We start from the raw sequence: 12,028 nt of genomic DNA, 5'->3' as shown, positions 1-12,028 counted from the left end.
TTGAGGAATTTGACCTGGGGAGGGAATCCGCTTCAAAGCCCCTGGGCCGGAGAGACGACACTGTCGCTGCTCGCGGCTCCCCAGACGCGGCAGGACACCAACTCGAGTGGGTTCGGGCCTTTCCTTCCTCCAGGGGGCGTCCTCGATGTACGGCAGTGGGGGGGGAGTGGGCGGGAGGAGGAAACGGCAGTCCCCGGTCGCTGCCCTCCGGATCAAAGGTGGCAAGGCGGGGGGGGGGGGGGAGAAGGAGAGCACATCCCGCCCAGACCAATCCCTGACGGCTGCGGCTGCTGCCGCTCCCGCCGCCCCCTTGGCAGCGAGGCCCGAGAGCGCGCAGGGCTCTCCCCACCCTCCCTTCCCGCCCCGCGGGGCTTCTCCAGCAACACCCTCCCGCAGTCACAAGGGCCAGGAGGTGGGGCCCGAGGTTCCTCTATAAAGGGCCGAGGCGGCACCTCGCTGCCAGGTTCACCCTGCCCCACACGCACACGTGCAGCTCCGGACAGGAGGCGAAGTCCGGCGTGAAGCAGAGTCCCAAAGAGGAGCCGACGGACGGGCGGGGGAGGCCGAAAGCAAGGTGCCTGACTCTGAGGCAAAGTCCACGCCCGGCCAGGTGCGCTGCCGCTCACACACACACGCGCGCGCCGCCTCCACCTGCGAGCGGGGAGAAAAAGGGCTCGAACTCGGCTCTCCGCCCGCTGCTCACTCACCTCGCGGCCCCCGGGCCCTCCATGAGCGCCGCCACCCTGGACTGCCTGGACTCGCTGTCGTGCTACAGGAGCTGGTCCTCCCTGGAGCCCGCCAATTTCTACGACGCCAAGGCGGGCGGCGCGCTGAGTCCTTCGTGCAAAGCGGGCGGCATGAGCGCCAGCGCCGAGGAGGTCTCGTCAGCAGCGCCCGGCGGCGGCGGCGGCAGCCGCGACCTGGCCGAGCTGAGCGCCGCCGCGCCGGCCATGTACGAGGACGAGAGCGCCATCGACTTTAGCTCCTACATCGACTCGATGGCGGCCGTGCCCAACCTGGAGCTGTGCAACGACGAGCTGTTCGCCGACCTCTTCAACAGCAACCACAAGGGCAGCGAGCGCGGAGGAAGCAGCGGCGGCGCCTACGGGGACTACCTGCCGCCGCCGCCTCCTCCTCCGGCTCAGCACGCGCCCGCGGGCGGCTCCTTGGCCAGCCTGCTGCACGCCAGCGTCCCGCCGGGCCCGCTGCGCGGCGCCGTCAAGCAGGAGCCCGACTGGGGCGACGAGGCGTCGGGCTCGCTGCTGCCCTCTCAGATCGCCACCTGCGCCCAGACCATCGTCAACCTGAGCGGGCAGCCCACGCCGCCCACCTCCCCGGAGCCTCCGGGCAGCGCCTCGCCGTCCAGCTACAGCAGCCGCTCGTCCGGGTCGTCGTCGTCGGGCGGCGGCAAAGAGCGCGCCGCCAAGAAGTGCGTGGACAGGTTCAGCCCGGAGTACCGGCAGCGGCGGGAGCGCAACAACATCGCCGTGCGCAAGAGCCGCGACAAGGCCAAGCGCCGGAACCAGGAGATGCAGCAGAAGGTGGTGGAGCTGTCGGCCGAGAACGAGCGGCTGCACAAGAAGTGCGAGCAGCTCACCAGGGACCTCACCAGCCTCAGGCACTTCTTCAAGCAGCTGCCCAGCAACCCTTTCCTGCAGGCGGCCACGGACTGCCGGTAACCGGCTGCAGAGGGAGCCGCCCCCCGGGCTGGCTCTGCCACAGACTTTGAACTTCTTCCAGAATACCTCAGAGCGAGCCGCACAGGACTGCAGCGGGGGCTGCGCGGGAGGGAGGGAGGGGGGTTGCGGGGAGGAGAGGCCTGCGGCGCCGCCACGGACTGGGCCAAAGGGCGCCTTTCCCCTCTCCGGACTTCTTCCCTGCTGAGGAAGAAGCAGCCTAAGCTACAAGGCCGGAAAGAAACGCCTCGTGAAAATGTGTTGCCTTTCACGTTTCTTTCTTCGAATATGGGCTAAGCTTGGGTCTTTTAACCACAAAACTTGCCCCAAAAAATAGGTGAAAGAAAAAGCTAAATGTCTCCTTTTATCTTCCTAAATTATTTTTGTAATGATAGTTTTCGTTTTTCTACATCTTACTTATACGGATGCAGCTACGGTACTTTGTAAGAAGCACATGATTTGCAAATACTTTTTATTGTAAACAGCAAGAGGGGGAAATAGACTGAGCATGCTCAAAACTTTTATATAAATTTTTACAGCATTTCTAAAAATAAAAAAACTTTTGAATTTTACTTTTGACTTTGTATTTATTATGGTGGGGGCAGCTGCTGAGGGATGCAGCAAGAAATAGTGCTCCATGCAAGAGTTAAGTGTGCGGTTTCTTGACTTTAAGCATGTAAAAAGGCACCATGATTACTGCTGTGTTAAATGACATTTAAATGCCAGTTTTATGGTGGACAGATGCTAATAAAACGGGAGTTAAAGGGAAGGTATCCATATTGTACTCTTAATTGCAAAAACACACTGGCTGCAGATTTCTGCATCAGGGTGGGTGGTTAACCCTGCATAAGAACCAACTGTATGATCCTAACCCAGGGTTTCCTAAACTTGGGTCTCCAGCTGTTTTTGGACTGCAGTTTCCATCATCCCTGACCACTGACTGCTACCTAGGGATGATGGGAGCTGTAGTCCAAAAACAGCTGGAGACCCAAGTTTGGGAAATCCTGCCCTAACCTGTAAGAGAGAAGCTGAACTTTAAGCACACACTCAGTGCAACTGCACACACACACATATTTGGGGGGAATACATAAAGGGTTGTAGCCAATTAAGTTTTACTCAGATTACACATCTTTAAATTAATGCACGTAAGTTGTTTCTGTTCATTAATTTCAGTTTGGTCTACCAGGACTAGCATTGGATCCACATGTCAGTTTTCAAACAGATACATGTACCCCATGTTTCCTGAAAACTGCCATCTTTACATCAGAGGGCAGCATTGCAAAGTGGTAAAATCTCAGTGCAAACAGAAGGTAGTTTGGTTAGGAGATTGAATAGCTAGCAGAAGTAATTTTAAGCAGTGATTGTAATGACGCTTGTGAAGGCAAACGAAGCCACAGAAAGATTGAACCTGTAAACAAGAACACAAATATGAGTAGTGTTAGTAGGCCTTTTCCAGCTCTAAACATAACCTTGGCTTGGTTTCAAAATCTTGAACTTTAATTACCTCTTAACACAAATCATTGAGGGGAGGGGAGGGGAGGGGAGGAAAGGGGGGTTTGGCCTTAATTGTTGTTGCTACAGGGCCATGCTACTGGGTTACTTCAAATGTTGACAGCATTCCGGCACAAAAAACACTTTTAGGAGCTGCTGTTCAATCTGCATCCAAATAGTCATACACAATGACCACACACATGTATTTTGTTCCGTGTTTGTGTGTTGGGAAGTCATAGTGATGGCTTCCAAGTGCACAGCAATGTGCATAGCTGTAGCTTCATCACAAGAGGGTAGCATTTAAAACATTTACATCCAACCTTTCTGTCCATCAAGGAAACCTCCCTTTCCACTGCTAAAAATAAAAACGTGAGCCACTTTCATTTTGTTGCCCACAGAAAATATGCACGACCTAGATTTCATACTGCTTCTTGGCTAAAAGCCCCAAATAAGGCAGAACTATTACTCGTTTTAGAATTACAAATAGGTAGGCACAAACTTGAAGTCTCTAGGCACTGTTCTGAAAAATTTGGAATTTGATAATTAAAAAACAAACACACCTGAAGTATGCATGCTTAGGATTCAAGATCCCAATATATTCTCTCTATCTCTCTCCACCTCCAATACAGAAATTCAACACCTGAGTATGCGAATGTATGCAGGGAGTTCCCTGTTCTCTGCAAAAGCAGTTCATACACACACAAGACTTTGTATCACAACTATCACAAGAAAGTCCAGCTATTCCCAGGATTTTACCTGACATTTGCAGGATTGTGGTATTATTAACATATATTATTATCACTAGCACCTGCCCTTTACCCAGGTTGGGTTAAAACATTTCAAGTCCAATTAAAAACAGTTTAAAGCAAACTTATTTTATTTTGTTTAGTGCAAAAAATTATTATGATTCCTTAAAGAAATAAGTGTAGATAAAATGACAATATGTTTAAAATCACAATATATCTGATATGGTTAGAAACTATTCTGAAGCCACTGTTCTTTAGTTTTTATGAACTATATAGCCCATTTATGTGAATTTGTTTTAAAGATACAACAGTTCAGTATTTATATTTAGATGATGGTTAATGCTGCACACATGCCCCTGACACCCTTCATCACCTCCGCAGGAAAAAAAAAATCTTATTTAACTCTTTGTAATATTTAATCAATTTTTGTAACAAATATAAATTAGCATTACTCCATGTAATATTAGACACACTGTTTCAATGCATACCATTCAGGAAAGCTTCATTAGAACATATGTTACTGGAGTAATAGCCACAGTTTATGTTAAAACGTATAGATAAGAAATTATTTTAAAATACCTCTTCAAACATGCATAATTGATTTTTACATCTACTGGGGGAGGTGGGGAGGATAGCTTGTGAAACCCATTACAAAAAATACCTTACAGATAGATTGAGACAATTGTTAGAAAAATACATTTCGCTTCAGTGCTCCAAAAATTACTTATGGATTACCAGAAAAACATACACAGTAGAAAAAGTCCCATCACAATTAAGCATTTGCAAGTTCCACTGGTTTCAATGGCAGATGTAGAAGCACATCCATTTGCCTTCTCTCATGGAAATCAATGGAAGCTGAACATGCTTAATATTGCCTGGCACATGCCCAATGTCCACGTTCAAAAAAGTAGCAGTTTCTTTTCAGAGTAATCTTTTTTTAAAATGCAGTATTTATCATGTCTGCATTACACATTATATACAAGAATAGTCCATAAATAACTATATTACAAAGTTCATAGACAGAGTAGCAGACGGTATTTCCTTTAGTTTCTTCCTGCATCTGGGAGAACAATTTCTTCCAATCCAACATAGCTAGTTGGGTGGCTGGTTACAGACTGAACATAACAATATAAAAACCCCACCTCTTTTCCCAGCACACTCTTCACTTCATAACTCTGTAATGATAAAGCACATTCATTAAAACAAACAATCTTGTACATTTTGTCCCAGTCACCAAACAGCTGAAATATACCCAGTGCAAGGTGATATCCAAAGTAAAATTTCTTGTTTTTTCTTGCTCAAAAAGAAAAGTAGCATGCATAGACATCATTTCTGCGACTGCAAGTAGTTTTCAACTGCTTTTATGATCATGTTTTAATTGCTGTAACTAGCCTTGGTCAAGTGTGAAGGGCAGGTAAATGTTGTTGTTGTTGTTATTACATTCCTAATGGGTTTGAAAAACAATCACTTTGATAAACAAATGTGAATTAAAATGTGATAAATACAGTATCACAAAAATTGCTTAATCAGGCTTGCTAATCATATATACACTACCCTGGGAGTAAGTCCCACTGAATGCAATGGGACTTAATTCTGAGTAGACATGTACAGAATTGTTCTGTCTGTGTTCAATTTAAGTGAAAACCAAACTGCCTCTAGGGAACATTCCAAGCATCCAATAGAAAGGATCTTTAGACCAAAAGGTGAATCAATTAATATTTGTGTTTTCTACAGAGACAGTTGTTTTTATTGATGCTTCAATAAACTTAAACCATTATCAATTGCCCATGTTCACTGCACCTTCATATGACACAGCCCACTTTTAAATGTCACCCTTTTACAGCTAGAATGATGACATTTCAATTTCTTTAATCAATGTGTTTTTAAGTATACATACCCCATTCTCAGAGGGGGAGGACTCCAGGAGTGAAGAAATTGTATTTTGCAGCAGCTAATATAACACATGGAGATAAAGAAAAGAATTATGTTAAAATTTTATTTGGCCACATAAAACAACAACAGTATTTAGTAAAAGTTAAAATTGTATGCCTATAATGATCTGTTCTCTTGATTATGATAAAGCCAAACAGAAATCAGCTTATGTCCCTTAAGGTCTAAGTTTCCAACAAGTTGTATTATATGTAACATGATGATGATCCCAGTAAAACCCCTCAAAGAAATTTCCCCACATTTAAGACCTTAGAAATTATTGCAGAAATATTATTTTAAAAAAGAGTTGCACCGTGGATTTATAATTCAACAGGACATAGCTGACAGACTCAAAACTTTGTTAAATCTTGAAATTCATTAGGTGGCCTTGGGGAAGCAGCTCTATCTCATCTTAGCCTCATAAACAACCTTGTGAAGTCAGAGTGAAAGATAAAGACACATTGTAGCCTGCCCTGAGTCATCATGATACAAATGAATAATAACATTGGAGCAGAGCTTTAAATTCTTGTCCCTTCTCCCATTGGGCAAGGGTGGCTAATGTGTGAGGCTCCAGATGTTGGAACACACAACTTCCATTAACCCTGACCATTGGCCCATGCTGGCCAGGAGTTGGAGATAAACAACATGTGGAGGGTTGAAGGTTACCAAACCTTGCCATAGAAATAATACTAGTCCTTGGTCCATATATACTTGGAAGTATTTCTCTAGAAATAGGAACTAACAAAGGAGCATGTGTTCCATTTGTTTCTGAAGGCCTGTAGTCCAAATTCCAAGGCTGATCACTCCACATGGCAATCCACCCATAACTCTTTACAGATCAACCAAGTTCATCTACATTATAAATATCCCATAAAAAAGGGTTCTGAGCATTGCAATTAAAGAATATATTTCTTCAGGTAAGATTGTTCATTCCAGAAATTGGCACACAAGTCTCAATACAATCCTATTTCTCTGTAAGATATGAATTGGTAGTCTGTGTGTGTCCCCAGCCAGTGCCTGGATGCAGTCATGGGTCAGATGACACCTCATCAACTGCAACTCAGTCCTGTCAAGACAGAGACCCTGTGGATAGGTGGTAAGGTGGTACCCAGGAACTGGGCTGCACTCCCTCTGAAAGAGCAGGTACATACAGTAATTTGGGAGTGCTCCTAGATCCATCACTGTGAAGACAGATCAAGGTGACCTCAGTGGCTTCTTTGAGTGCCCATTACCAACTTGGTTTGATATGTCAAATTTTACTGAATGTCATATTGTTATTACTTTTTTTGTTAAACAGCTTATATATTAAGCTGTATTTTTTAAAGGACATAAATCTTATAACCTGTACTTTGTTCTTCTCATACCTTTACTTTTACTATGCATAGTGGTCTGGACTGGCAGTGCAGAAAGACTTCCAGGTGCATCTTGAGAACTGGTGAAGTTATGGCATCACAACATTGGTTGCAGTAGAGCAAGCCTCTGAAATACAGGGAAAGGTCCATGTTATACATGCATCCAGCACCTCATTTTTCTTTATTCCTTTGACAGTTTGAAGGTGACCAAAATCATTCTTCTTGATGTGAATTTTGATCATTAGCTGGGAGAACTAAAAGCTATCTTTCCCCCATGTTCTCTTCATGCTAATGCCAGAGAAGAAGGAATCTGAAAAGGAGAACAGGGGTAAGAGGGGAGCTTAACCTTTCCATCCTCACCAATTATCCCCCCTATGCTCCCCCCCAGCAAGGCTCAAAGACCAAAATTAACCCAGTTTAAGGAAAAACTAATTAGGAAGGCACATACATGTAAGAGAAGCAACAGAGTTAAGTACCCCTCAATCCTACCCTGCTATTTTATTCCAATATTCCAGCAGTAATGTCCTTAGGAATTTTGTTCAGGGGTTATTTGTTTTTATATCTTTTTTTTAACATGCTCTTTTGCCAAAAAAGCTCCCAGAGTGGCTTACATAAGATTACTAAAAACAAGCTGTTCCCTGCCCACAGGCTTACAATCTAAAAGACACGTGAGGGGGGGAAAGGGGGGGAGAGGGGAGGATGAAGAAGAAAGAGCCAAACAACGCAGGCACCAATTCTTCAGGTAACGTTATATCCAGCTGAAATAGAAACAACTCCAAAAGGAGAAGCTCAGTGGACCTGGTCTCTCAGCAGAGCTGATGGAGGAGCCATATCTTCCATGCCTCCTTATGCTACAGCCTGATGGAATGCACTGTGAACAAGGAGATTATGAGAAATCCATCCTGTGTTGTTTGTTCCCAGCAATATTCATAGAGATACAGGTTTTGTTCTTAGTTACAGCAACGATTGACAGATCCATTCCCTCTGGTTCTGTCTAACCCTATAAAATGGCATCCTGTGGCACTGGATTGCAAATGTTATGTGCTGCATGCACGAAATAGTACTTTTTGTCTCTCCCAAATATACTGCCAATCAATTTTATTGGATGGCGAAGAGAACAAAATGTCTTAGGAGATAAAATATTTCCTTTTTACTTTCTTCATGCTATTCAGTTTTATAAACTGACCCAGCTCCAAGTGGGCCCAGTCAGTGTCCATATGCAGAGGGTTTAATAGAGCCATGCTTTGCCCCCTTCACATTCCCCATCCATTCCTCTCTTCCTGAGGTCCAGAGCTTGTGTTATTTGATCAAGCGGAGGGAAGGAGATGGACAGAAATTATAGGAGACATACACATAACTCCCACTCTCTGTAACGTCCAGTCGTGCTGCTTGCATGTGCATTGGGAAGGAGGAAAGAAAGCATAGTGGGAAGTCCTCTATATCTGGGCACACTGCCTATATGGGGAAGACTCACATCCAAGTATTCTGATGCTTCTTTGAGAAACAATTGGCTGGGTAATTATATTTAAAAAACCCGAGGGGTGTAACATTAAAATATGAGATATATCTCTGCACCACAACTTTTAATCCACTAGATGAAATTAAATAGAAACACCTTTGTAACATCTTGATCAAAATTTGGTAAGGCCACAAATTGCCCAACACTACATTAAGGGAACTTTTCTCCTATCCCTTTACTTCTAAATTTCCTTACAGCCTTTGGCAATGCACTCTGTCAAAAGGCTGAGACTCCCAAATATACAGTGCACAATAGGACTGCCCTTATCTGTATGTCAGTTGGCACAAGCTTGTTCTTACCTGTCTTGTGGACGCTGCTCTACTTTCCCATTGCCACATCTGTTACACGCAGGCCATGAGAAAGCAGTTCTTTCATTAACACCAGCAACAGTGCCTGGAATAAAGAAAGGAAATGTTTCTAAAGGCTTAATAGCCATCAGAGCTCTTGGCTTGTTATAGGATGGCTCCTTTTTCTCTGCCAAAATTAAGCATTTTTTTCATAAAGCGGGGGCAGGGGGGATTTCAGGTATGTGACAACCTGTTTCATTTTTGAAAATATCTTTAGATTAGCTTCACAACATCTAGAAACATTTTTCTAATGCCATTTATTTAAAAGCCCCATCAAAGGCAATTCACATGTTTCATACACAATACTACTTGGGGATGCACTACCAGAAGATGTAGCAATGGCCACCAACTTGGGCAGCTTTAAAAGGGGAGTAGGCAAAATTATGGAGAATAAAGCTTCCATTGGCTACGATTCATTATGGCTGTGTACTACTTCCAGTATCAGAGACAAAATTGTTACAGAGGTTGTGTGCCACTCCTATCCCTGTTGAGTGGTAGAGGGAATCCAGGGAATTTCCAGGTGCTCACCCAGGGTCTGTGTTCCTCTTAGAATCAAGATGAGGCGGAGACTGTCATAGCTTTAAGAAATATGATTTATTCACACATTTTACCCTTGAGTTTGGCTGGAGGGAGTCCTGCTCTTACAGCACGGTCATCTCAAGAGGGGCTTGTTCCCCACAGCAGTGCAGCACTGGAGTCCAACGCATTGCTCCCAGCTAGCCTGACAGAATGGTTCTGTTTTTGTTCTTCCTTCTTGTTCCCAGAACACCCTGCTAAATACACTCTTTTTCTGTCACCTCACACACACACTTGGCAACCTCTGTCCGCCCAGGCCCAAGGATTCCTCTCTCCAATATGGGCCATCACCACCTTTTGTCATGTTAACATCTCGATCCCAGAGGAGGATTGGAAAGGAAGTTTAGCCTGTGTTTTCCATTGGGCTGGAATCTTCCCTTCAATGCTCCAAATATTAGCTAAATCCCGACATTCATTAATTTCTACTATAAACTAATAGAATCTAGTACCCCAACTGTAACAGTATGTTTCTGAATGCTAGTAACGATAGACAACTGTTGTGTTCGTGTCCTGCTTGCGGGCTTCTCATAAGCATTGCTGGCCACTGTGAGAACAGTATGCAAAACAGATGGGCCTTTGGCCTGCTTCAGCAGGGCTCTTATTATGTTCTCACCCGACAGCTTTTAAAAATTCTGTCACTATTCTACATTTCCGCATTAGAGAGCAAATGTTCTTAGTCACAATGGTTTCAATCCTATATCTGGAAAATGCCAGAGGGATGGGTGTGGAATATCAACAGATAAGATAGCTTTCTTAAAACATTTACAATGGTCTAAAACCGGGACTTACTTTTTATTTATATCCACATAATTGGAAACTGAAACCTCTAAAAAGCCCTGACATACGTGACTAGAAACATTAGGGAACCGAAGGTCAGAGAGATATTCTGGATCGCGAAGCATTGTTGCCAAGTATTATAAAGCAAATAAATTGGGCATTTTATGGGAAGGCTAGTAAAAAGATTTAGAACAATGGCGATTTGTTGATCCAAGCAGTAAACATTAAGGATGTAGCACTGTTTGTGAGCAAAACATACAAATGGATAATCTTGGGACACCTGCAAGTAAAGGGATTACAGTTGCCAAGCCTACAGTGTTTATGTCAAAGGCCAATCACCTAGTAATCCTTGTTATGTTGATTAAGAGGCACTTAATTCTATGGTAAACTAAAATGTTGGAGAATCAAAACTGGCAAAGTCATGTATACTGGAGTAGCAAGGCTGGAACACTTTATTTAAAGTGAAAAAAAGGAAAGCATCCATGTAAGACTTTTTGTTGCTTCATATCCAATGTTAGGAGCTTCCGAAACATTTTAGGGTTGACAGCTATTTCCAACTGTATGTAAAAAAAAGTAGTACCGTATTTTTCTCTCTATAACACTCACATTTTTTCTCCTAAAAAGTAAGGGGAAATGTCTGTGCGTGTTATTGAGCGAATGTGTGGTCCCTGGAGCCGACTGGCCCGAGTGAGGGCAAAAATCAGATCGCGCGCTGCAGAGAGGAGGCTGCTGCTTTCCTGCATTCTGCCTCAGGGTCTTATTGCCGACCCTCTTCTGTTTTTGGTTGCTTTGTTTACAAAGTTGTAAAAGCTGTTTTCGGTTGCTGTGGTTACAAAGCACAGATCCACATGGATTCTCAGGATTTTTGCATTGGCCTACCCCAAACTCACCGTCAAATCACATGTCTGTAGCCACAGCATGAAGCACCAAAATGATACACCCACTGTTTCATTCAGAATTTTTTTTTCTTGTTTTCCTCCTCTAAAAACTATGTGCGTGTTATGGTCAGGTGCGTGTTATAGAGCGAAAAATACGGTAATTCTCAAGGAAAGCCTGAACCACAGTGAGAAGCATCAATAGATTAAGTGCAGCAGATTGACTGGTCACATTTGTATCTCACTTTCCCTCTAGGGAACTCAAGCTGGCATATATTGGTTTTCCCAAACTTATCCTTGCATTGATCCTGTCAAATAAGTAATACCTCTGAGATGACATTATGAGATAACACAATTATGTCTGGTGACATAATGAGGTCACCAAACCCCACTCCCTAATTAAGCTGAATTCCTGAGCATGGATTTGAATTCCGACCCAAGCCAAGCACTCTAGCTGCTCCATCACGCTGGTGACTAAGCCAATGTTTCAATTAGGTAATACAGGCAGTAAGTTTGAAATAGGGTGCAAAGCTACCTAAACAAGTGAATCAATTATCATTATTCAGAAATACGAGGGGCAGAGGCCACTGTTTCATACACACATCAATATTAAGTGAATGTAATAAAACATTCTGAAATGGGAGCTTTTGCTGTACAGAAGAGGGAAAAACATCAACTGAAAGCAAGTGCTATACTGTAACTGCAGCCATTTACTGTAGCTTTACTTACATCCAACCAGC

At 44.0% G+C, this 12,028-nt stretch overlaps 2 protein-coding genes across 7 annotated transcripts in view; one reads left to right on the top strand and one right to left on the bottom strand.

The window, feature by feature from the left end:
- The first annotated feature begins 451 nt into the window (after nt 1–451).
- On the top strand, nt 452–2,248 carry CEBPD (CCAAT enhancer binding protein delta). The gene has a single exon (XM_081205931.1). The coding sequence runs from the start codon at nt 729–731 to the stop codon at nt 1,677–1,679; it is 951 nt and encodes a 316-aa protein (XP_081062057.1). The 5' UTR covers nt 452–728; the 3' UTR covers nt 1,680–2,248.
- Nucleotides 2,249–4,026: 1,778 nt separating this feature from the next.
- SPIDR (scaffold protein involved in DNA repair) overlaps nt 4,027–12,028 on the bottom strand; it is a 160,622-nt gene continuing 152,620 nt past the window's right edge. For 5 of the 6 annotated variants that reach the window (XM_081205855.1, XM_081205858.1, XM_081205854.1 and 2 more), the window contains 4 exons: nt 9,013–9,106; nt 7,207–7,321; nt 5,811–5,864; nt 4,027–5,088 (listed from right to left, as the gene is read on the bottom strand). In XM_081205855.1, coding sequence (XP_081061981.1) covers nt 4,957–5,088; nt 5,811–5,864; nt 7,207–7,321; nt 9,013–9,106 — 395 coding nt within the window. In that variant the 3' untranslated portion in view covers nt 4,027–4,956. Of the gene's footprint in view, nt 5,089–5,810; nt 5,865–7,206; nt 7,322–9,012; nt 9,107–12,028 lie in introns of those variants that run through there. The other variant, XR_014010970.1, reaches the window with a different exon arrangement.

The sequence above is a fragment of the Podarcis bocagei genome (assembly GCF_964188305.1).
Source record: "Podarcis bocagei genome assembly, chromosome: 8".
Taxonomy (NCBI): Eukaryota; Metazoa; Chordata; class Lepidosauria; order Squamata; family Lacertidae; genus Podarcis; species Podarcis bocagei.
The sequence above is the reverse complement of the archived record's forward strand: the minus strand, read 5'-3'. Positions and strand labels throughout refer to the sequence as shown.

What these genes read in the sequence shown, in the direction of transcription:
- CEBPD (XM_081205931.1), top strand. Translation starts at nt 729, where the DNA reads ATGAGCGCCGCCACCCTGGACTGCCTGGACTCGCTGTCGTGCTACAGG.